Source organism: Schistocerca americana, chromosome 7, assembly GCF_021461395.2.
Source record: "Schistocerca americana isolate TAMUIC-IGC-003095 chromosome 7, iqSchAmer2.1, whole genome shotgun sequence".
Taxonomy (NCBI): Eukaryota; Metazoa; Arthropoda; class Insecta; order Orthoptera; family Acrididae; genus Schistocerca; species Schistocerca americana.
In genome coordinates this window covers 91,399,914-91,426,477 of record NC_060125.1, presented here as the reverse complement: position 1 = coordinate 91,426,477, position 26,564 = coordinate 91,399,914, and the positions used below count along the sequence as shown (strand labels likewise).

General features: G+C 39.8%; 1 protein-coding gene across 1 annotated transcript in view; it reads left to right on the top strand.

The window, feature by feature from the left end:
• The window catches only part of LOC124622212 (FAM172 family protein homolog CG10038), a 268,879-nt gene that overhangs the window by 55,789 nt on the left and 186,526 nt on the right, over nt 1-26,564 (top strand). Inside the window, exon 3 of the mRNA XM_047147859.1 lies at nt 1,543-1,730. Within this exon, the coding sequence (XP_047003815.1) occupies nt 1,543-1,730 (188 nt within the window). The remainder of the gene's footprint in view (nt 1-1,542; nt 1,731-26,564) is intronic.

Sequence of the window (26,564 nt, the reverse complement as noted above, 5' to 3'; positions counted from 1 at the left end):
ACCAGATGGCCAGAAGCAGGCTGAAAAAATACTATCAGAAGCTTTTCCACCACTTGTTGGACATTGCATGCTACAATGCATACATTCTGTACAAGAAGCATGGTGGCGAACAAAGTAGAATGAGCTTCCTGATTAGTCTTGGTGAACAGTTGACCATATCTTCACCACATCAAGGGACATCAGTAGGACGCCCACCTCGAACACCAAAAGCAACACGCCTTACAGCCAGGCATTTTCCAGACCCTCTGCCACGCACAATGAAGAAAAGACCAACAAGGAGATGTGTGGTGTGTGCGAGAAAAGGCCTTCGCAAAGAGACTTCATACTGGTGCACAGAATGCAAAGTTTCCTTGTGTGCAGCACCTCGGTCACGGTGGTCAAGCGGTTCTAGGCGCTTCAGTCCGGAGCCACACAGCTGCTACGGTCGCAGGTTCGAATTCTGCCTCGGGCATGGATGTGTGTGATGTCCTTAGGTTAGTTAGGTTTAAGTAGTTCTAAGTCTAGGGGATTGATGACCTCAGATGTTAAGTCGCATAGTGCTTATAGCCATTTGAACCATTTCTTTTAATTTGTATGAATGAATGTTTATTTTTCAGATTTTTAAATTACAAATTTTTTTTTTTTTTTTTTTTTTTTTTTTTTTTTTTTTTTTTTTTTTTTTTGGCTAGTTTTTCTTTGAAGATTATATATTTCTTCCCCTCTTTGACTTATTGTTGTCATGTTGGCTAAGTTTAACTGTATGGTGCAACTCATAAAACAACTGGCCCCTCTTCTAGCAATTTTAAACTGGTCACCAAAACAATGTGTGTAGCATGTTATCGTAACTATCTGTGTGTGTGTGTGTGTGGGGGGGGGGGTTTTAAGAAATCTTGAGGTACAATGCCAGTTGCTTGGGGAACTATGAAATATATTTTATATTCGTTTTTGTGAGTATGCCTCTCCTCTTCCCCCCGCTCCACCCTCTCATAGGTCATACAACTGTTTTGCAATTTATCACATATTTGTCAGCAAGGATTGGGTGAAAACCAAATTGCAATTTTTGTTGCACAAGATACAGGACGCTGCAGATGGCAGAGCCCAACTTTATAATGTGTTTAGAGCATACACAGACTTTTGATGTTGTATAATATCATTGATGAGTACACAAAGCACACATTTACAGAATTTCAGCACATAAGTGTAGTTGCTTTGAAGATTCCTAGTAACTGTAACTTAGGCATTTGTTCCTTATGGGGAGCCATCATCAGAAAGGAAAAGATCATCATGTGTACCTCAGAAAATTTTGATAGTACCATTATTGTTCACCATGGATGTAATTAACCTCACAAATGACACTTTGTATTTCTTGGGAGCTGTTCATGACCTCTACCTTGACAGTAAAGTTTAGTATTTCTTTAGTTATGCATTTTCACATTGTTCAAACTATTTTTGTATAACAGTAACCGAAAACTTGGGGTATTTTACATTTATTATTTGCAGAGCTACAGTAAAAATTTCATTTTCTGATAGAATAAATGTATTGTAATCAGTTATGTTTTACAGGTGATAACAGATTATGTTTATGGGCTGCTGGAAAATGACTTAAATCTCCATAGACTTAATGTGCCACAGAGTGGCAGTGGACCAAAGTCCTTCATATTTGCAACAGAAGATGCCTTGCAGAATCCAGATAAACTACTTCTGCTAATACACGGCAGTGGGGTTGTTAGAGCTGGACAGTGGGCTCGCAGGTAACAATCAAGATATCTTGAGATTGTAACGGTTATTGAAATTTGTAACATGTAGACATCAAGATTGCTTTGACGAGTTTATAAATTTTTCTTTTGTGCAGTGCTGAGCTTAAGGTTTGCATTTTAATTATCATATAGGGTGTCAAACGAACGAGTGCCTTATTTCAGAATTAAATATCTTGAAAACTAGCATTGACAGATGATTGCAATAAAAGATATGTTTTTTGTGAAAGCCAATGAATTTTATACAGAAGTTTTGAAATAGTTGGAAAAGCTGCTAACAGATGGTGCCATACACTGTGCAGCCTGTACATCATTACTGTGCATAATTAAACTTGCCCTCTACAAGCAGTTTTTGCAGTTGCATCACAATTTATTTAGAAATGTCCACCACTCACAGTACATAGGTGGCACAAATAAACAATGAAATTTGCCATCGCATCCTGCTGTGTCTCAGTGGAAATGGATTCAGGTGCCACACAGCTCACCAATTCAAGTTTGTCCAGCTTGAATGGGTTGTTTTGGTAGACAATGTCTTTCAATGTGCCCCACAACAAGTAGCTCCATGGTGTCAGATTGGGCGAATATGGAGGCCAATCCATTCGTGAACCAGTAAATTTGCTATAATCCAATACAGTGACTCTGTTCTTGAAATATTCATCAATAAAGTGCAACATCTGTTTGATGCAGTTTAATCTGGTGCCATTTTGCATGAACCACTGGGCACCTGGTCTCTCCTCCAGTGCTAGCTGTGTGGCAACAAATTGCTCCAAAAGCAATGTAATGTTCACTAGTGATTGCATCTTGCCTTAAAAAAGAGTCAATAATGTGTCTGCTGCATAATGCAGCATAAACAGTAACTTTGGGAGAATGCAATGGAACTACAGTTTACCTGGTAACAACATTCCCTTGCAAATCAGCCACACTGCCTGTCCATTGGAATTTAGCAAGAGCTTCACAATGGCTTTCACATTGGGTCCTTTTGAAATATAAAATTGTGTTTGAAAACTGTGCCTTGTTGCCATAGGAATGTGTTGTAATCTGTGGTATTCCAGCATCATAAAAACAAATTCAGTGGAATACATGACAGTCTTTTCCTTTGATACGGCCACCTCCTTTCATATGTCAGTTGTGGAACTGATCCCTCTGAGTTGCAATGCACTATTTATAAGTACTATGTACTGCAGTTACAGGGCCATCTGTTAGCAGCTTTTCGATCTATTATGAAACTTCTATCTAACTTCTGCATAAAATTCATATAGTTTCCGCAATAAACATACCGTTTGTTGCACTCGTCTATAAGTTTTACTTTTTGATTTATTTACTTTTTGATGTATTTACTTTTGAAATCAAGGACTCCTTCGCTGAACACCATGTATGTGATAATTTCTGAAATGTCTACATGAAATCTTCATTGAATCATTAAAACTTCTACGGGTTTAATTTGAAGAAATTGCAAACATTTGCTACATTTAACAACTCATATGTCTAAGTATTTCCCTTCTTTTGTAATTTCCTTCTTAGAAATAAGCAGTGCTGACACTGTGGTTCAAAGGTATAAATTTTATTTTCCCAAAATCTAGTCTTATTTTACATGAATGTCTTCATATATTTTGCAATATATTGTTGAGTTTATTCTTTTATGCCAATTGTAGAGATCATGGATACTTCATGTATTCACTGTTCATTGTTCCATCTGCCACAATTATTATTTTCAACAATTATGAAAGGAATAGATTGCTACTCAGCATGAAGATGACATTGAGTTTCAGACAGGTACAGTGTAAAGACTGTTACACACTAGCCTTCGGCCAAAGCCTTCCTAAAAAAAAAATAAAAAAAAAAATAAATAAATAAATAAATAAATTTGAAAACACACACACATTTACACAAGCAGGTCCACTTCATGCACACATTTGGTATCTCCGGCCTTCTGGCTGGACTCCCTGGACTTTTTTTTTTTTTTTTCATAATTGTTCATATTCCAACATGGACTTTTCATTGCACAATTATTATTTTGTGTTCAGGCTGAACATTTTTACTTAAACATCTGTAATGTTGCCAAAAATGCGTAAGACATGCAGTCTTACAAGATACTCTACAAGATGGTGGTTGGAAGCAACAGGCTTGATAGAAGTCACGCAATAGTGTAACATTTCACACCAACATTCACTTATTTGCCACCACCAATTTAAGTTTCGAGTACTCAAATGGGTATCTCTGGAGGGAAGATGTTCTTTTCAGGAAATTGGGAAATAGTATTGGGAAGTTTAAGGAACTGGCATTTGCAACAGATTGCAGAGTAATACTACTGCCCCCTCCATTTGGTAATATACATATTGTGATGGTGCAGTTAGAATACCTAACACCTTGAAGAGCTGCCTACATGTATTATTCTTACTGCTTGCATTTGCACAGTTAATACTTTGGTAAACTACCCCAGAAAATTATTCCATAACATTCATGATACTTATCTGTTTGTTTCCAAGACTAGCATTTACACAAAGAGCAGAAGTAGTGGAACTTTATTGTTTGAAGAGCTCAATATTATGTTTGTTCCATTTCATATTTTCATTAATATGTACACCCAAAATTTTGGAGAATTCCACTCTGTTTACTGGCTCCACTTCATGTGCTACATCAACTGTTGGTATGATGCTTTTTTTTCTACAGAGCTGAATATAATATGCCCTGAATAGAATACAATATGTTTCCTCATAACTTAGGGAGAAAGTATTTTCAGAGAACCACTTAACAATACTTTGAAAAACATTGTTAACAGTCTCTTAAGTTGCTTTCTCACGAAAGGGATCTATTATAACATTAATATTGTGTGCAAAAACTTTTGTTACTATATTTATATTATAGATATGTGAATGACCTTATGTTGGTATTTATAAATTGTCATGTTCTCAATGAAAAGAGAGATAAAAAAAGATGTATTTTGCGAGGAACTAGGGACAGTCTTGGACAGTGTACCAGTAGAACACACCATTTGAAGACACAAAATCATTGTGGGAGATCTTAATACAAAAGTTGGGAAAGAAGCAACCTTCAAAGAAACCATTGGAAAACACTGCAACTTCACGTGAGCAACAAAAATGGCATTATGTGGACTAATTTAGCCACTTCAAAAGTGAAATTCATAAATCGTACTGACTTACGTAAAGGAACTGAGGAATCTCTGGATGCAAAACAGTGACCCACATTGACCATGTTGGCCATGTATTGGTACAGACAAGAATAAACAAGTGGATGCAAAATATCAATATTCTAAGACGTGCTGAATGTGGATCGGACCACATCATTCTCAGAGTAGTGATAAAGGCAATGTGGAGACCCTAAAAGTGCACACAAATGCAAAAAATCACTTCATATGATCATATAATGTGCATGGACAGATAAAAAAATCTACTCACCAAGTGATGGTAAGGGAACACACACACACACACACACACACACACACACACACACACACACACACACACATACACGAAACGATTAACTTTTTCAAGCTTTCAGAGCCAGTGTCTCCTTCTTCTGATGAAAGAGTTGAAGGGGATGGAAGAAAGGTGAAGGAAAAAGTACTGGAGAGGTTTAGAGAAAGGGGTACAATGTAGAAAAGTAATCCAGAACCCCATGTCAGGGGAGACTTTCTGGATGGAATGAGAAAAGACTGATGTTGGGGACTGCACCGGACGAGATTTGAAAGCTTGAAGGTGGAAGACAGGATAATATAAGACAGAGATTTCTGCTAAAACATTGTGCACAAGTTAATAAGAGTGAGAAGCTAAATGCATAGTATGTAACAGAGGTGGGAGGGGGGAGGACGAAAAATAAACAAGGCAGAAAATGAAAGATGTAGAAAAGTACAATGGGGTGAAAAAAAGTAGTTACTGTGAATAAATGCTGAGACGGAAGGAATAAATGCAAATTAAGGCCAGGTGGATGGTGAGAATCAAGGGCATGTTGTAGTGCTAGTACCCACCCACGATGTCTTGAGAAACTGGTGTCTGGGAGAAGAATCCATATTGCGCGTGTGGTAAAACAGGCACAGAGGTCATGACTGTCATGTTGTACTGCATGCTCTGCAACAGGATATTGTGTGTTGCCTGTGCACACACTCTGCCTATGCCAATTCATCCTGACTGGTTACTAGGTGATAGTCATGCCGAAGTAAAAGGCTGAACACTGTTTACATAACAGCTGGTAAACAATGTGTTGATTCACAGATGGCTCTCCCTTTGATAGTATATGTTTTGCCAGTTATGGGGCTGGAATAGGTGGTGGTAGGAGAGTGCATATGGAAAGTCTTGCACAGGGGATGGCCACTGTGGTAGGAACATAAGGGTAGGGAGGTGGGTACAGAAGCAGCATAGGGTCTGACAAGGATATTGCGGAGATTGGGAGGGCAACGAAAAGCTACTCTAGATGTGCTGTGCAAAATCTCAGGCAGAATGGATCTCATTTCAGGGCATGATTTTAGGAAGTTATGGCCTTGTCGAAGTAACTGATTGATACATTCAAGACCAGGATAATACTGGGTGACAAGTAGTGAGCTCCAAATTTGTTTTTTTGGAGGAATCAGCAGTACTAGGATTGGATGTGATGGCTCGGGAAATCTGCTTTTGAACCAGGCTGTTTGGATAATTATGTCCAGTGAAGGCTGAAGTGGGAGTGGTGGTGTATTGCTGTAAAGAGTCTGCACCCAAACAAATGTGTTTGCCTCGAACGCCGAGGCTGTATGGGAGGGAACGTTTGACATGGAAAGGATGGAAACTGTCAAAATGTTACATTAGTACTGTTGTTTGTTTGTGGGTTTCATTTGGACAGAAGTTTGTAGGTGGCCTTCGGTGAGGATGAGATAACATCTAGGAAAGTGGTATGGGATTCAGAATAGGACCATGTGAAATTTAATTGGGAGAAGGTATTTAGAGGTTCCAGGAATTTTAACAGGTCAGTATCCTCTTAAGTCCATATGGCAAAGATGTCATCAATGTATGTAAACCAAACCAGGAAAGCCCTCTCCAAGTGACTCATGAAAAAGTTGGCATAGGAAGAAGCCATCCTGGTTCCCATGGCCATACCCCTGATCTGTTTGTAGGTCTGCCCCTCAAAGGTGAAGTAATTGCTGGTAAGTATAAAGATAATTAAGGTGAGCAAGAAGGTTGTCATAGGCTTGGACTCAGTTGGGTGGTAACTGAGGAAATGTTCAGCAGTAACAGACCATGTGCGTGGGGGATGTTGATATAGAGGGAGATGGCATTGATGGTGAAAAGCAGGGTGTGTGGTGGGAGTGGAATGGGCACATATTTCAAACAATTTAGGGAATGGTTGGTATCTTTAATGTAGGAGGGAAGTCTTTGTACTATGGGTTGCAGGTGTTGATCAACTAAGGCAGATATATGTTCGGTGCGTGCTTTGAAGCCAACTACTATAGGATGACCAGGATGATTGGGTTTTTGGATCTCAGGAAGAGGGTAAAAGGTGAGGGTGCACAGTTTGGGTGGGGTAAGAAGTTCTACAGATTGAGATGTAAGTCCTTGTGAGGGACCTAGGGTTTTCAGGAGGGGACTGCAGGTCAGTCTGACCCTGGTGGCAGATACTATATGTAGGTGTGTCAGACAGCTGGCGTACACCTTCACTAACATAACATTCAATAACAAAACACATTAATTTCTTTTTTTATACATTTTAACCTGAAATATAATACATCATATACAAAATCATATGAATTCTTTTAATGAAACACTTGAGATAATTTTAACCTATGCGAGATTCAAGGTTATACATGGTATCGATTATCTCTATAAAGAAAAAGTAATGTTAGAAGAGGATGATTCATTACAAGTTGGATCATGTCATGAAATCCTGATGCAGCATCTTGGAATGCATCTAGTTGCAGCCAAGTTTGTTCCACGGCTCATGAATCAAGACCAGAAAGACATTCACCTCACATGTAGTGTTGACAGATTGCCAACACTACGCACATTATTTAAGGGAGGCGGCCATTAAGCAAGCAGGCGGACTTGATGGTCTGAAACAGGATACTTATGAATGCTATAAAGAAAAGTATGTAGCTGCTGGAATACTTAACTTTAATCCACCATTTGTATACAGCGTTCTTGATGAGACATTTCATACGATAACTATCAAACTATCAATTGCTATGTAAGGCTAATGGCGCCTTGCTAGGTCGTAGCCATGGACTTAGCTGAAGGCTATTCTAACTATCTGCTCGGCTAACGAGCGATGCTTCATCAGTGTAGTCGCTAGCAATGTCGTCCGTACAACTGGGGCGAGTGCTAGTCCATATCTCGAGACCTGCCTTGGGGTGGCGCTCGGTCTGCGATCCCTGACAGTGGCAACATGCGGGTCCGACATGTACTAGTGGACCGCGGCCGATTTAAAGCTACCACCTAGCAAGTGTGGTGTCTGGCGGTGACACCACATCACAATCTGTGAAGAGGTTTTGGATCGCACAAATGAGAACGAGATGTTTCTTGAGAGAATAATAACTGGTAATGAGACGAGGGTGTACGGTTATGATGTTGGGGACCAAAGTTCGATCTTCGCATGGGATAGAGAAAGATTCTCCAAGACCAAAAGAAGCTCATCAGGTCAGGCCAAATGTCAAAGCCATGCTGATAGTTTTCTTTGACTTTGAAGGATAAGTTCATCATGAACTTGTGCCAAAGGGACAAACATTTGATCAATAGTACTATAGAGATGTATTGTGATGTCTGCAAGAAAATGTGAGAAGCGAATGGCCTGAAATGTTGCAAGCCAATTCATAGCTCTTGCATCACAATAACGCACCCGCACACTCATCCCTTTTGGCGTGTAACTGTTGCACGAGAAATGATACCACTGTGCTGTCTCACCCTCTGTACTCTCCAGAACAAGCCCCTGCAGACTTTTTTATTTCCAAAGTTGAAAACACCATTAAAGGATGAATATTTGCAACGATAGACGAGATAAAAGAAAATTCACAGATGGCACTTTGTGCAATCCAGCAAGATACGTACCAAAACTGCTCCTGGAAATGTAAATGGCATTTGTAGCAGTGTATCAATTGTGAAGGAGAGTATTTCAACGGAGACCATGCACAATAAGTAAAAGGTAAGCATAGAAAATTTTGTGGACAGAATTCCGGAATTTTTTGAACAGACCTTGTATACTTTCTTATCCACATTGCAAGCTCCCAACACGGTTGGCAGGAGTCATTATGTTTTGGTTCACCAGTTTAGAAGACTATAAGGAAAGAAGAGAGATGGCAGTTAAGTCCAGGACACTGTCAAGATGCAAAAATGTATCAGAGGTCAAGTTCCCATTTCAGAAGTTCAGGGGATACTAGTATTGGGCTGGATAATTCAGGCAGCCTGTGTGGTGCGGAATAAACTCGGGTCCATTGATTCATGTTGTAGAGCATGTTCAGCAACTGGATAATTGGTGTCCCCAAGGTCGACGGTTCCCCTAAGCCTTTTGTGTTCACCTGGTTTGGTGGTAATCATACGTATACAAAATATTGTGCAGTCACTATTAGTTAATTGATAAACAATGTGCCTGAATTTGGAAGTTGCTCTGCCAGTAATATTGTAGTATTTACTGGAGGTAGGGTTTGAAAATGTGGTGGTAGGATGATGCATGGGGCAGATTTTACAGGGAGCATGATTGTGTGGGAAGGAACCTTCGGATAGGGCCAGTGGTTTGTGATTATGATAGGGTGTGATCAGCATGCCACGGAAGTTAGTAGGGTGATGGAGGGTGACAAGTGTGTGGTGTGGGGAGGGTGTTAGAGACAGAGAATCTCATTTCAGAACCTGGCTTGAGATACTCGTTTTCTTGGTTGAGAAATGTACTGAGCATGGACTTATGAACTATTAAATTATTATATCGACAGTGGCACTTATTCTTGCAGAATACAGGGCTATTACAAATGATTGAAGCGATTTCATAAATTCACTGTAGCTCCATTGCCATATGGTCACGACACACTACAGATGCGTAGAAAAACTCATAAAGTTTTGTTCGGCTGAAGCCACACTTCAGGTTTCTGCCACAAGAGCGCTCGAGAGCGCAGTGAGACAAAATGGCAACAGGAGCCGAGAAAGCGTATGTCGTGCTTGAAATGCACTCACATCAGTCAGTCATAACAGTGCAACGACACTTCAGGACGAAGTTCAACAAAGATCCACCAACTGCTAACTCCATTTGGCGATGGTATGCGCAGTTTAAAGCTTCTGGATGCCTCTGTAAGGGGAAATCAACGGGTCGGCCTGCAGTGAGCGAAGAAACAGTTGAACGCGTGCGGGCAAGTTTCACGCGCAGCCCGCGGAAGTCGACGAATAAAGCAAGCAGGGAGCTAAACGTACCATAGGATGGTGCTCCACTGCACTTCCATCATGATGTTCGGCATTTCTTAAACAGGAGATTGGAAAACCGATGGATCGGTCGTGGTGGAGATCATGATCAACAATTCATGTCATGGCCTCCACGCTCTCCCGACTTAACCCCATGCGATTTCTTTCTGTGGGGTTATGTGAAAGATTCAGTGTTTAAACCTCCTCTACCAAGAAACGTGCCAGAACTGCGAGCTCGCATCAACGATGCTTTCGAACTCATTGATGGGGACATGCTGCGCCGAGTGTGGGAGGAACTTGATTATCGGCTTGATGTCTGCCGAATTACTAAAGGGGCACATATCGAACATTTGTGAATGCCTAAAAAAACTTTTTGAGTTTTTGTATGTGTGTGCAAAGCATTGTGAAAATATCTCAAATAATAAAGTTATTGTAGAGCTGTGAAATCGCTTCAATCATTTGTAATAACCCTGTATATTGTCTCCTATCAACATCTACAGAACACCTTAATTTTCTACCTGTATCAAATTTCACAACTTAATCAGAGCTAATGATATAATAGAAACTGTTATTAATGATTTAAATTGGAATGGCATCTGGTAAGCAAAACTGAGTGAATGAAATTTGTGCTAAAGGAAAATGAGCCATGTGTGAAGTGTGGGTAGTGATTAACACATTATTAACATTCGGTACTCCGACGTGTCATTGAATGTGTTTGTCATGACTGACAGAAGTGAAGAGACTAAGCATTAAAACTTCTCATTTGGCAAGCCATGTCAGTTTGGTCATTCATTCTGAACTTTTAATGACTTTCGTCACTGTCATTGTCAACAGGGAGGTGGGAGCGACTACAAAAAAGAATAAAAACTGCTAGAAAAGGTGTATAGTCATTTCAACTTGCCTCCAGTCATCAGTAGAACAGATAATGGTGGTGGAAATTGCCACCTGTGATGTACTAAACAACAGAGTGAAATATACATGTAAATGGAAGGAAGGAAGGTAGCTAGGTAGGTAGGCAGGCAGGCAGGAAGGAAGGAAGGAAGGAAGGAAGATTAGAGTTTAATGTCCTGTTGACAGTGCATCCATTAGAGACAGAGCAAAAGCTTGTATTGTGGAAGGACAGGGAAGGAAATTGGCCATGCCATTTTCAAAGGAACCATCCTTTCATTTGCCTGGAGTGATTTAAGGGAATAATGGAAAACCGAAATCTGGATGATCAGATGGGGATTTGAACAGTTATTCTCATGAATGCAACCACAATATGGTGCTCCACCATGCTTGGTTTGTATCAGTAGAACAAGGCACTATTTAGGTTAGGTAGTGGCAAGCTGATAAATATTATTGCTGTATTTTATTTTTTGTTGTCTTCAGTCTGAAGACTGGTTTGATGCAGCTCTCTATCCTCTTCATCTCTGCATAACTATTACATTCTAAATCCATTAGAACTTGCTTGCTGTGGTCAAGCCTTGGTCTCTGATGATTCCTCCATGGCTCAGGATGTGTTCTGTCAACCAATCCTTTCTTTTAGTCAAGTTGTGCCACAATTTTTTTTTTCTTCCCAGTTTGACTCACAGCCTCCTTGCTGATCTCTCTCTTTAATCTTCTGCATTCTTCTAGCATATATTTCAGAAGTTTCTTTTCTCTTCTTGTTTGAACTCTTTGTGAATTGCATTCCATTTCTGTGCAAACACTTTCTGAAAAAGATCCTTTGAATACTTTGTTTGATGTTAAAAAATTTCTCTCATTTCAGAAAAATGTTCCCTTTATTTTCCAGCCAGCAATAATATCTTCTCTAATTTGGACACTGTCTCTATTTTAGACACTGTAAGTTAACCACCACCACCACCACCTTGTAACCTCTTTTCAGTACACCACCAACGTCATTCAAGTGATCATCAAAATACATTGCACTCTCTGATCGAATTAAAATGTCAGTGGCAAATGTCAAGTTTTTATTTCTTCTCCCAAACCCATCTCCCCTTTCCAGGTTTCTCCTTAGTTTCTCTTGCTGCTTGTGCAGTGTACAGACTGATAACATCAAGGATAGGCTACAACCCTGTTTTCACTCTCTTCTGAACTATTGCTCTTTTACCATGTCCTTTAACCACAGTCTGCTTCTGTACAAGTTGGAGATAACCTTGCACTCCCAGTATTTTATCCCTGCTAACTTCAGAATTTCAGAATATTCCATCAACAATATCTATAGGACTCTCTCTAAATCGACAAATAACACTACATAGTTCGCCTTATTTTCAGTCTATCTTCTAAATAAGTCATAAGACCATTGTTGCCTTCCATTCTTCTGTAATAATTCCTGTCAGTATTTTGCACCTAAGACATACTAAACTGACGGTTCGATAATATTTACACCATCTCCCTTCTTTGGAATAGGAATTATTACATTCTTCTTAAAGTCTGAGGGTATTTCATCTGTCTCATATATTCATATCTTGTCTCACCATGTGGAATATTTTAGCCATGGTATGTTACTCTTAAGATGTCAATAATTCTGAGGAATTGTTGTCTACTCTACATGACTCAATTCAAGTTAGTTCATTCACTGCTCTATTGAATTCTTCTTGCAGTGCCATATCTATCTTCTCTCCTTTGCCTACTTACCATTCTCTTTCCGTAATACTGCAGTCTAGTTTGTTTGCTATGCGTAGGCTTTCTATATATTCCTTCCACTTTTCAGTCTTTCCTTCTTTGCTTGCCATCTGAGCTCAACTTTCACTCCATTTCCCCTCTAGCCATTCTTGCTATGCCACTTTGCACTCACACTTTTTCTACATATGTATTCCTTTTTTTCCCTGTTTACTTGCTAATGTTTTGCATGTTCTCCTTTCATCAAATTAAATCTCTTGTACATTAACTAAGGATTTCTGCTGGCCATTTCTTTTTACCTATATGATCCTTTGCTGCCTTCACTATTCCATCTCTTAAAGCTATCCATTTGTCTTTTATTACATTCTTTCTCCTTTTTGTCATTGGTTACCCAATGTTGTCTCTGAAGCTCTCAACAACCTCTGGTTCTGTCACCTTATACAGGTTTCATTTCATATCTTTCCACAATTTCTTCAGCTTTCATAAGCAGTTCATTACCACGAATTGTGGTCAGAGTCCGTAATCATCTCTGGACCTTTTTTTTTCCCCCACCTTAAAAGACTGGATTTTGAAACTTTTATATATTTTTCAGTCCAGTAATCTTGAGTACAAACAGTTTGCTAATCATATTAAGTCAGCAGGTTTGAAGGTGGTCATTACTGGTTGAAATTAATAACCTGATATATAAACTTTTTTGTGACACATAAGTGGATTAAAAATACTTATATCTTCCTGGATCACTACGAAAATTCTACAGCAACTGTGTTACAACTTTTGAATACATCTGTATTATTTCGTTTATCTTGTCATACATTCTTTCAGTTGCCTCTTCACCTTCAAACCTAGTGGGCATATAAGTATGTACTATTGTTGTGAGTATTGCATGTACATGTATTTATTATGGACACAGAGTTACCAATATTGATTATAAGTTATTTCTTTCTTATTACAGTATATTGATAATTTTTACTTATGGACTGTCTGACAGCAACTGAATAAAACACAATTTTATGGCACTAAAATTGTGTTTTATTCAGTTGCTGTCAGACAGTCCATAAGTAAAAATTATCAATATACCGTAATATTACAAGCAACTGAGGAAGACAGGACTACAAAATTTGAAGATATTTATTTCTTGTCTATTGAGTTATACATTGACTGAGCTGTGTACCACATCACACTACTATCTAAGTGACTGGTGATGACAGACAGACAGATAAAATTTAGAATTCTGCGTCATGAAGTTACATGTATGTCAAACATCAGGTGCTAATGTCCCGAGAGGATTTTAAAACAATGGTTGTAATGCAGATCAACCCAGTATGACAAGGTTGCAATGATGCCTCATGAATCATATGTGTGATCTTTAAGTGCCTTTGTGGCTAACTGCAAAGAGTGTATCACAGGCTGCAATAAATTAAGTTTTACTGTTGGCTGCAGCATTCTGTTTGAGAGAATGATGAAAATTTCTCAGCCTCACATTGAAACTCTACTCTGTTAGGTCAAAAATTCACTTCATTTTTATGCATAGTCCACTTTCTGATTTATACTCTTTGTTCATTGTTTCCTCAGCAAGCGGATTCTATCTTTAAAGTGTGATCATGTAAGATCTGCATAATACAGCATGATAGGGAGCCAGAATGAATGGCCATTATTACCTTCAGAAGATAAAATTTCCATACTGCTGATAGATTTATTTAAAGTGAGAAAAAACTATTCATACCTTTCAGAACTATTAGTTCTTTTCTTAGGGAGTAAAGCTGAATGGGTTGGGAAAGGTTAGAAAGCAAGACGGGTCATTGAGACAACATGATGAGAGGAACCCACCTTGTCTCCCTCCTGAGGAAGGAACTAGTTTTTCTAAAAGCTACGGTTAGATTTTTTATTTTTATTTTTATTTATTTATTTATTTATTCCCCCCCTCCCCAAATGAGGCTATCAGCAGTACTGGAATTTCATTTCTGTAGGGTAATTACAACAAACTAAAAGAACCAGAGGTAGCTGGGAGTTTCAGAAGCAGTATTAGACAATGATTCCGTGAAACAGAGAAAGGGAATTTTCACCATATAGTGGAGATGTTGAGCTGCAGACAAGCACAACGAAACAACTATTAAACATGTAAGCTTTTGGCCAGAAGGCCTTCTTTTGAAATAGACAAAACACACACACACACACACACACACACACACACACACGACTATTGTCTGTGGCTACCGGGGCCATACTGTTTGCCCCGAGCAGCTAGAGACATGGTCATGTGGATATGAGTTGTAATTGCGTGAATGTGTGTGTGTGTGTGTGTGTGTGTGTGTGTGCGTGCGTGCGTGCGTGCGTGCGTGTGTTGTCTATTTCAGAAGACCATCTGGCCAAAAGCTCACGTGTTTAGTAGTTGGTTTGTTATGCCTATCTGTGACTCAGCATCTCCACAATAAAGTGAGTAGCCATCTATCCTTTTCATAATATTGTCATTCTACCACCTCGTTAGTTACATAATCTACCCATGTGATCTTCAGCATTCTTCAGTAGCACCACATTTCAAAAACATCTATTCATTTCTTGTCTACACCCATTCATGTTTCACTTCTATACATGGCTACACTCCATACAAATACTTTCAGAAAAGACTTCCTAACACACAAATCTATATACAGTGTTAACAAATTTCTCTTCTTCAGAAACACTTCCCTTGTGATTGCCAATCTACATTTGATATTGTCCCTTCTTCAGCCATCATCAGTTATTTTGCTGCCCAAATAACAGAACTCACCTACTACTTTCAGTGTCTTGCTTTGTAATCTAATTCCACCAGCATCACCTGATTTAATTAAACTATCCTAATGTTGATATTCATCTTATATCCTCCATCCACGACATTGTCCATTCTGTTCAACTGCCCCTCCAAGTCCTTTGCTGTCTCTGACAGAATTACAGTGTTATCAAAAACCTCAGAGTTATTATTTCTTTTTGCTGAACTTTAATTACTGCTTCAAATTTTTCTTTGGTTTCCTTTACTGCTTGCTCAATGTACAGATTGAATGATGTTGGCAATTAGCTACAACCCTGTCTCACTCCCTTCCCAACCACTGCTTCCCTTTCATGCCCTTGCCTCATATAACTGTCATCTGGTCTCTGTGCAAGTTGTAAATAGCCTTTTGCTCTCTGTATTTTACCCCTGCTACCTTCATAATATGAAAGAGAGTATTCCAGTCAACATTGTCAAAAGCTTTTTCTAAGTTTACAAATGCTATATATATGGGAACCCATCTTCTAAGCTAATTCTTAGGATCAGTATTGCGTCGCATTTTCCTACATTTCTCCGGAATCCAAACTGATCTTCCACAAGGACAGCTTCTACCACTTTTTCTATTCCTATGTAAATAATTCGTATTAGTATTTTGCAACCAGAAGTTATTAAACTGATATTTTGGTAACTTTGCACTTGTCAGCAACTGATTTCTTTGGAATTGGAATTATTATATTCTTCATGAAGTCTGAGGGTATTTCATCTGTCTCACACATCTTGCTCACCAAATGGAAGAATTTTGCTATGACTGGCTCTCCCAAGGCTACCAGTAGTTCTGAGAGAATGTCATTTAGTCTCAGGGCCTAGTTTCAAGATAAGTCTTTCAGTGTTCTGTCAAATTCCTCTCGCAATATCACATCTCCCATCTCATCTTCATCTACATCCTCTTCCATTTCTATAATATTGATTTCAAGTTAATATCCCTTGTATAGACCCTCCATGTACTCCTTCCACCTTTCAGCTTTCTTGTCTTTGCTTAGGACTAGTTTTCCATCTCAGTTCTTGATATTCATAGGGCTACTTCTCTTTTCCCCAAAGACCTCTTTAATTTTTCTGTAGATGGTAACTATCTTTCCTCTAGTGAAATATGCTTCTAAATCCGTTTGTGCATACCCATTTTGAAAATCCTGTCAGTCTCATTTTTTAGACATTTGTATTCCTTTTCACCAGCTTCATTTTCTCCATTTTTATATTTTCTCCTTCCATCAGTTAAATTCAGCGTACCCTGTGTTATCCGGTGATTCCTACTAGGTCTTGTCTTTTTAGCTATTTTACCCTGTGCTGGCTTCACTTTGCTAGTCAACCATTGCCTAATACTCACCCTGAAACTGTCAACAACCTCTCGTTCTTTCAACTTATCCAGGTCTCATCTCTTTAAGAATAAAAATAAGAATCTTTATTAGCGATTCAGTATGGGCTTCATCAGTAAGTTCAATTACAGCATAAAGGTGGTCATATTCTCATAACAATGTATATATAAATCATATGAATGTTAGTGTAGTACAATAGCAAACATTTGGAATTTTGTATAGTGCTAGTTTCACAATAAAAAAGAAAACATTATACAAATTTATATTAAGTGGGGAGTATTCTTGTTGATGACACTATGTCATTATCCTAAGATATTGATACAAATATAGAGCACTCGAAATAGGTCTATGCCTATATGTTAGATATTGTTTTTCCACATTTAGATCCTACTACAGGCAGCGGTGCCTTTCCCTATGCTAAAACAGCAAATCTGCCATGTTACAATCTTTATATTGATCAACTGAGTAAAATGCTTTACCTTTGAGCCATTGACCCAATGTTGTCTCAAATTTATTTTTAGATACTGTTTGTACAATTTTAGGGAGCATATTAAACAGTTAGAGGTCTACATATTTATAACTATTATGTATCTTGGACAATCTAGAGTATGGCAGATCAATTGTGTGGTTTTGTCTTGTATAATGGGTGTGGACAGATGACCTAAGGGGATATTGAGCTGTTTTCTTTTACGTGTAATGAGCAATGATAGATGTACAAACAAGGCACTGTCATTATGTTAATTTTTTTAAAAATGTTCCCTGCATGTATCCCTAGGAGATAGACTCACTATACATCGAAGAGCTTCCCCCCCCCCCCCCCCCCCCCAAAATCTAAAACCTGATACTGAATTGGGAGAATTTCCCCAGCAGAATACCATATGGAAGATGGGAGTGGATATAAGCAAAATATGAATGCAGCAGTAAGTTTTGGCTGATAAAGTTTTGGCTTATAAAGTAAGAACATAGCACGTGCAAGTTTAGAACAGACGTATGTGATATTTTTATCCCAGCTAAGTTTCTGGTCAATCATCATTCCTAACAGTTTAACAGACTTATTTTCTTTATTACTTTTTTCTCATACAGATTCAAGAGTCTGTCCTGAATTAATAAAAGTTGTATCGTTCACATAGAGGACTGTTATTCAGGGTAAATACTGTGGCATATCATTAACATACACTACAAACAGGAAGGGCCCCAGTATGGAGCCCTGTGGCACACCTCTTTTTATTGTTTGTTGGTTTGACAGCTGCCCATTTACACTAACAAATTGTACTCTTCTGCTTAAGTAGGATTCTAATAGTTTCATTGTGTCCTCTTCCATGCTGTAGTGTCTTAATTTCATGATCAAAGTACTATGAGATACAGTGTCAAATGCTTCCCTCAGTCCATATTAACCTTTCCTTCTCTTCCTTTTCCTGCTATTGACTTCCAGTCCCCCATCATTATTAAATGTTCATCTCCAATAACCATCTGAATAATTTCTTTTATCTCATCATACATTTTTTTCAATCTCTTCATCTGCAGAGCTAGTCAGCATATAGGCTTGTACTACTGAGGTAGGTGTGGGCTTCGTGTATTTTGGCTGTAATAATCCATTCACTTCACTGTTCATAGTAACTTACTCACATTCCTATTTTCTTATTCTTTATTAAACCCATATTTGACTTTGTATTTATAACCCTGTATTCACCTGACCAGTTGTCTTGTTCCTCCTGTCACCAAACCCCACTAATTCCCATTATATCTAACTTCATCCTATCCATTTCCCTATTTAAATTTTCTAACCTACCTGCCCAATCTGTGGAATGCCAGTTTTGTTTCTCCTGATGATAACATCCTTCTGAGTAGTCCCTGTCTATAGATCCAAATGGGGGACCATTTTACCTCAGGAATATTTTACCCAGGAGGATGCCAACATCATTTAACAATGCAGTAGAGCTGCATGCCTAGAGGAAAAATTATAGCTGTAGTTTCCCCCTGCTTTCAGCCGTTCACAGTACCAGCACAGCAAGACCATTTTGGTTGATGATGAATGAAATACACTCTTTGAAATTAAATTCTGCAGGTAGCAGGTTTCATTCACAGGGAGCATAAGGATATCTGCAGCTTGTACAGAAACCAGAGTGCAGTTATTATAGTTGAAGGGCTTAAAGGGAAAGCAATGACTGAGAAGGGATTGAGACAAGGTTGTAGCCTAGAGCCGATGTTATTCAGCCTGTACATTGAGCAAACAGTAGAAGAAACCAAGTACAAATTACACTTTTTGAGAGGGGATTATAGATCTGGAGAAGAGATTTTAAAAACTCAATGTAACTGATCACTAATTTTCTTTTTCAATATAATATTGAAAAACAATTAAATAATACTAAAATAAGGGACATACAGTATTTCAGGAATAAGCCATCATAAACTAATACCAAAGTCAGCAAAATACACCAAATGTTGTGGAAAAAACACCAAAATTGATAACAAATAACATTGAAATTGGCAAAAAATAATGACAAAATTGTTCAAAAAAGAAAACTGTATTTCCATGTCCTTAACATTTGTCAGTTCACCAAAGAAGAGAATTGAGGCATTTGAAATGTGGTGCTACAGAAGGCTGCTGGATGGTGAAATTGAGTAACTAACAAGGAACTACTGAATTGAATCGGGAAAAAAAGAAATTTCTAGTACAAATTGACCAAAAAAAAAAAAGGAATCAGTTGGTAGGACACATCCTCAGGCATGAAGGAATTATTAGTTTGGTAATGGTGGGAGGTGTAGGGGGTAATAATTGTAGAGCGGGACCAAAAGATGAACACATTAAGGAAATTCAAATGGCTGTAGGTTGCGGCAGTTACTTGGAAATGAGGCGGCCAGTAAAGGATAGAGTAGCTTGGAGAGCTACATAAAACCAGTATTTGGACTGAAGGCAGCTAAACAACAACAACAAGACAAATACTTTCCAGCCATTCTGTCTCTATAGTTTCCTCATGGAAACTTTTTCTTTTGGTACAATTAATATTCATTAGTACCTGCCATAATCTTTTCAGAGGAGTGTGAAATCTTGTAGATCGCCATATGCTGCTGTTAAAATATAATTCATGGGGCTCAAAACATTTTCCAGTCACGTTTTCAAAATTCTTGACTAGGTTAAATGTTCCAACAGTTTGTACTTAGTCGTTCAGTTTTGCCATTGCAAAAGCCTCATTGTGAGCATGTAATATGTCTTGCAGTCAGATGACTTGGTTTCCTTTTGGAGTGCGGGAATCAGTACATATTCTCTTTAACTATGTTGATGCAGAGGACGTTGTAATATTTGTCAGTTGTTTTACCCCTTTTATTCACTTGGAAGAACACTTTTGCATGCAGGACACAGGGCTTTACCTCTCATCTAATATAAGAAAATGTGTTTTTTAAAAAACAAACCCATACTTTCCTTTGCAGTTATTCTGCCTTTAGTTGCATTCAATGACAGCAACGTCATCCGTAATAGCACAAAACTAAGCCGAATTCACGGTGATAAGCTGACTGTGGTGATCATTATGTAAAAGAATTTTTTTTGAACACATTTTTATAATTTTTAAGTAGTTTTGTAGACTTATAGTTGACATTTCCCTATGGTCACACCGAGCGAGGTGGCGCAGTGGTTAGACACTGGACTCGCATTCGGGAGGACGACGGTTCAATCCCGCGTCCGGCCATCCTGATTTAGGTTTTCTGTGATTTCCCTAAATCGCTCCAGGCAAATGCCGGGATGGTTCCTTTCAAAGGGCACGGCCGACTTCCTTCCTCCCCGTCCTTCCCTAATCCGATGAGACCGATGACCTCGCTGTCTGGTCTCCTTCCCCGAAACAACCAACCAACCAACCAACCTATGGTCACATTTACATTAATGACCTCTTACTCTGAACTTATGGTCATAGCTGATTTAACAGATTCTCTTGTGGTTATATGCTTTTGTAGTGGAATAAGCGCAACTCATCTCAGAATATTCCTTTAGTTTTACGTAGTTAGTGTATTTTAATTTGGTTAATTTATTTGACCAGGAGTGGAAACTGTAAGAGGTACCGTAGGAAATTGAGTAGTGGTACTCTTTGTGAGGGTTGTAGCGAATGATAGCAAATGGTTTCAGTGTGAGAAGTGTAATGGGGATGTCATTAAGGCACTCTTTTGAAACTGCAAAATATGTAGTAGGAACAAATTGATAGAGGACCAGGAAAAGGAAGATGTGTCCCCTTCAGGCAGAGTTGGAAGAAGCTAACAAAGAATTAGTGAGAATGAAGGAAAGTCATGGTGAGGGGCCTAGATGGGAGCCAACAATTGGTAGGAAGGCTGGTAGGAGGAAGACATGGTTTGTTAGTTTTCTTGTGTCTACCTGTAACAGGTCCAGCTGCCAGAGTTGAAGGGAGAGGAGCCATAGTGAGCAGAATTGAACACTACTGGCACCGACTTGAGAGCACGTGGTGACTGGTCAAGTGGCCGAGGGTGACAACCGCGAGCCACCGGAGAGAGAGGACAACAGTGAGAGAAATACAAACAATGGAGGTGGGCGACATTGCAGAATACCAAGTCCAACAAGTGCAATAAGATCAAAAACCTGAGATGTAGCTAATCCAGAACCAAACAACAATGTGTAGTGAGATCAATGGTTTAGTGCAATGAAGTCACAACTTACAAACTGAGCAGTTGCGCTGCTGCCTTTAAGGCCAGCCACAAATGCTGATTGACTGGCAGGATGGGTGTGTCTTCGTAGCCAGCACTGCAGAGGCAACAACAGTGCTTGCAGATTATAGCAGTGCCAGTGCTGTCATCAAGGTCCATGCCTTCCAGCAGGCTTTCAGACTTGCCGGGCCAGGACACTAGATCTCTCCCCCCTGAAATGGGTACATATGGGCAGAAGTACCCTCGACGATGCTTAGGAAGGTGAACTGGCAGCACGGGAGGAGTCTTGGCACTGATGCTCACCAGCTGGAGGGAAATCTGGTAGTGTGGTGACGCAGGCAACAACGGTGCCCGTGATGATGGTATTGATCCCGTGACGATGGCATTGATGACAATGGTCGAGGGGTCGGTGGCTGCAGAGAGTCCTCTATCTCCATGCCTGCATCCATGGAAATCGTCACTGGTGTCCTGGAGTACAAGTTGCACCTGTGTGGGTGGGCATTCTAGGTCTGATTGCACCCCTGATGGTGGTGCAGTCGACAGGTGTGGATGGAATTGATTGGTGCGATAGCATTCCAAACCCTCCCAGAGTATCAACCATCATAAGGAACTGCCTGTGGGTGGCAACTACTGTAGCTGGCATTCACAACGGTTTCGCTCGATATGAGTGTGCCCGCACGACTGCACCCCTGTGTGCTGGGTGTGACCTTTATTGGGCTGAGAGGCTAGGAGATGGAGGAGAGCACACGGCTGCCACCCATTTAGGAGCTCTGTGAGGCTGCAGTCTTGGACAGGTTTTTGTTCTGTATTTGTGCAGAAACATCGTTAGTGCAGTTGTGGTGGTGGAACATTTCTTGCTTTAATGTATGCACTATGCACTCCCCTTCTACATTGGAGGAGAAGTGATGTGGCAGACCAAACACGTGCCCGATGCCATTGGAGGTGCAGAACTGTTCAAAAAGCATTGCCATGAATTGGGACCCATTGTCCGATATGATGATATGGGGAAGCCCTCCGATAGCTAGAATCTGGATGAGTGCGTTGAGAGTTGGGTCTGTAGTAGTGCATACCATGCTGACCACTTATGGATAATTAGAATAGATGCCCATGACAGTGAGCGACGTAGTCCAGAAAGAGGCCAGCAAAGTCAAGATTAATGTGGTTCCAGGGGCTACAGGTGCAGGGGGAGGGGGGTTTGGGGGGGGGGGGGCAAAAGACTGGGTGGAGCAGTCCAATGCTGGCCATGAGCAGAACAGCTGCACACCACAGCCTCCACATCTTTTAGTGCTGTCCCGTAGACATTTGGTGTGCAAGGATTTTCATTCATGATGTACCCACTGCCCACAATGGGGTTGCAGAACTAGTGGCACAGGGTAAGTGGGATGATGTAACAATGAGTATCCACCTCCACGTCAAGCAGGAGAACTTTGGAGAAAACTGACAAATAGTGGGGAAGAAGCGAGCCCAGGCTTGGAGCTCTGGATTGGAGGTCTTTGAAAACGGAGTGGGCCACTCATCAAGCACAAAGTGCATGAAGCACTGTAAGACAGGATTACGTCACTTGTATGCAGCAATGTGAGTAGCTGTAGTGGTAAACCCATACAAGATATGCTGTCATTCCACGAGGATGTGGATACAGGAGATTTCCTGTGAGTCTTAATGCCAGCTCTAGCCCTGAGGGGATCAGGGGGAGCATCGACATTTGCATGTTGTGCTGTGGGCTTGTACTTTATGGTATAATTGTAGGGGCTGAGGAAAAGTGCCCAATGTTGTGTCATCCACTCCGGAAGCTGAGAGCAGGGCTTAATGAGTGCTGCCAGTGGTTTGTGATCTGTAATGAAGGTAAAATGTACAGACAATTGGTTGCTCAGTTCTGTCATCATTCTTATGTGCCAGTGCTGCACCAGTGCCAAGGGAGAAGCATCGGTGGTCGTAACCAGTGGACGCAATGGAGAAAAAGCTGTATGGCAAGGCACCAAGAGCAGCAGATGGTTCAGCTGTATGAGAACATGCTTGCAGTCAGCTGCCCACAGTACTGAATGCCCTTCTTTTGCAACTGGTTGAGCGGATGCATAATGTAAGCCGCTTGTTGAAGAAGCTTCGATTAATATTTAATCTTCCCCAAAAAAGTCTGAGCTCCAGTAAGATGATAGAATTCTTGCTTAATTTATTTTAGTTATTTGTTGCTTATTTAGCTTGACCAGATTAGGACCTTAAGGCCCCCTCTCTTACATCTGACCAGGAACGACACATAACAAAGATTTCACAAAAAATTTCACAGTTATAATAATCATAATAATTAACGACGATGATGATGATGATGATGATGGTGATAAAAGTAAATGGCATAAGGAATTATATAAATTATTGTAGTAAGTTTGAGTCTATGATTAGAGTTATCAGGAGTAAAAAGAATATAGATGAAGAATAATGTTGAAATGATGGTGACAGTAGAAGATAGGAAACAATGAAGTACAAATTGAGAACTCTGCTGACAAGGGGGAGGGGTAGAGAGAATTTGTGAGACTAGATAGAAGGCTGTTGTGATAGAGGGGGGGCCATTAGCTGTATTTTGAGGTTTGGAAGGGATTTGGCTTCTCTGATATTTTGTGGAAGACTGTTCCAGAGTCGGGTTCCTATAGAGCATGGCAGTGTTACGTTCTGGTACAGAGAGGATTTTACTGTGTTGAGAGTGGGTGTTTCTGCTGGGCTATTTGAGTGGTAGTTTAAAAGTTGACAATAAATAAGAGGGAGTGTGGTGATTGCGAAGACGATAGAACAAGCATGGGGTGTGATAGTCTCTACACTTATTGGCATATAGCTGTGATAATTGTTTATAGGCAGGAGTGATATGGATGAAAATTAGAATGTCACAAATGTATTGTGCACATGCATTCATTCATTGCCAGTTCCAACGTGCGTGAGATTTCATATGAAAGTCCTTGGAGAATAGTATCATTGCACTCAAGTAAACAGTGTATAAGTGACTCTAACAGCTTCTTTTTAAACTGAAAGGAAACACTTTTTTATGTTTCTGTAGTGAGTGAAGTGGCACTGAAACCTTCTTACAGCCTGAAATTGTGTGTTCAGTACAGTCTAGGTGATGGTCCAGAATTATTCTGAAGTTCTTTGCAGAAGAAGAAAAGGTAATTTCTGTGCAGTTTAGGATTAATGGCAATTCTCTGTATTGAGGAGTAATAAGTCTTTTACAAGTGACTAAGATTGTTTGTGTTTTAGATGGGTTAAGTTTCAAACCTAATTTCTGCGCCCAGTCTGACAAGGCAAGTAAATCAGCATTTACATGCTGGATGGCTGTATATACGTTTGTCGTATTTGCACTTAGATGTAGCTGGAGATCATCAGAGTAAGTGATATTTGCAGTGCGAGAGAACAGTCGAGACATTATTAGTATATAATGAGAATAGTAGTTGGAGCAATACTGATCCTTGAGGGACCCCTGATACTACATTCCTCCATGGTGATCTTTTTGTTCCAGTCATTATACTACTGCAGCCACAATGAAAGGTATGAGTGAAACCATTCTACAGTACTTGAAGAAAATTTGAAGTTTATGCTTTTGTCTTCAGCAAGAAAAATGTCAAAAGTCCACAGTGTTGAATACGTTGCTGAAATCTAAAAAGTACATAACAGTCGCCTGCTGATTGTTCATGGCTTGTTTTAAATCATCAGTCACTTTTATAAGAGCAGTCATCATGCTGCAATTTTGCCAGAAACTAGACTGGTATTTGTGTAAAAGGTTACATGATTATTACATGATGATAAATAATCAGTGTGCTGTCCATAAACTATAATATTCTAAAGCGTTGGATAGTGCCAGTAGTCAGAGCATTCTTTGGCAGGTTCCCTCTTGGTAATGGTTTTGTGAGTTCCTGCTTCCAGTCTGATGAGGAGGTGCAAGAATTTAAAGAATGTCGCATATTATTGGCAGCAGTGGAATGGTGAGAAATTTGGTAATTTGCACTGTAATATTATCATGTCCTGAAGCTGCAGAATGAATTCGCACAGTTGACTTCCTGACCAGGTTATGGTTTACAGGCTGCAAAGCAAATTTCTTGTGTCCATTAACCAGTGATCCATTAAGGGAATCAATAGTTCATGTCCTTGTATGTTGGTCAAGTATAGATGTCAGCATTGTGGAATACCCATTTAGGTCTTCAGTTGGAAGTAGAGGTTCAGCTACAGATTTGGAAGTGCCTATTCCTAGGTAGGCCTCATAGAGTTTTCCACAGTACGACAGGCCTGTGAAAGTCTTCAGTTAGCGAGTGGATGTATCTGAGATTTGCATTCCTAACGGATTTATTTACTCAGTTGCGTAGCTGCTTGTATGTGGTATGATTATCAGATGTCGGGTTCAGCATGTATTTCCTGTGTGCCGCGTCTCTGATACTCATGAGGTTTGAGATGATCTGTGAGCCATGATGCAAGTTTTCTCCTTACTCTTACTGTTTTTAGGGGAGCATGTTTATCTTATAAGTTAATGAATCTCTCAGTGAAATTAGAGACTTTGCTGTCTATCTCAATATTATTTCCTGCTGTTGTCTGCCAAGAAATGTCATGAGTATTCAGTGGTAAGTTCAGATAAATTTATGCACTTAAAATATCTAAAGGTTGAAGTTTGCCGTTTATTCTTTGCACATTACAGTGAGTAATTCATGAATATTACCCTGGGAGCCGACAGACCTTTTTTTTTTTTTTTTTTCTTTAATAAAGGTAGAGCCCCTCCACTCCCACAACGGCATGATGACCAACTCAAAAGGTCTACTGCCATCTCTGCATAAGGGTTAGTTTTCACTAGAGTGAGGTGTCACAGGATGTGGGTACTGCAATGTTTGCATATGTCTGGTTAAGGTTAACCATTAATAGGCACTCATCTGGAGATAGATTGGGTCGAAGTCGAACGAAGGGTAGCAGTTTGAAGGGCAGAGGAAAAAAAGTGCTAAGGCAAGAGCCAAGGGGGAAAAAACCTCTGATAGTTAGGTTGGGTGGTAAGAGCAGCAGTGGATGTCCTGCTGCCTGCGATAGGTCGTGCAAGGTTAGGCTTTGTTAGTAGTGGGTATCATGCATGTCGATACCTCTGACGTTGTGC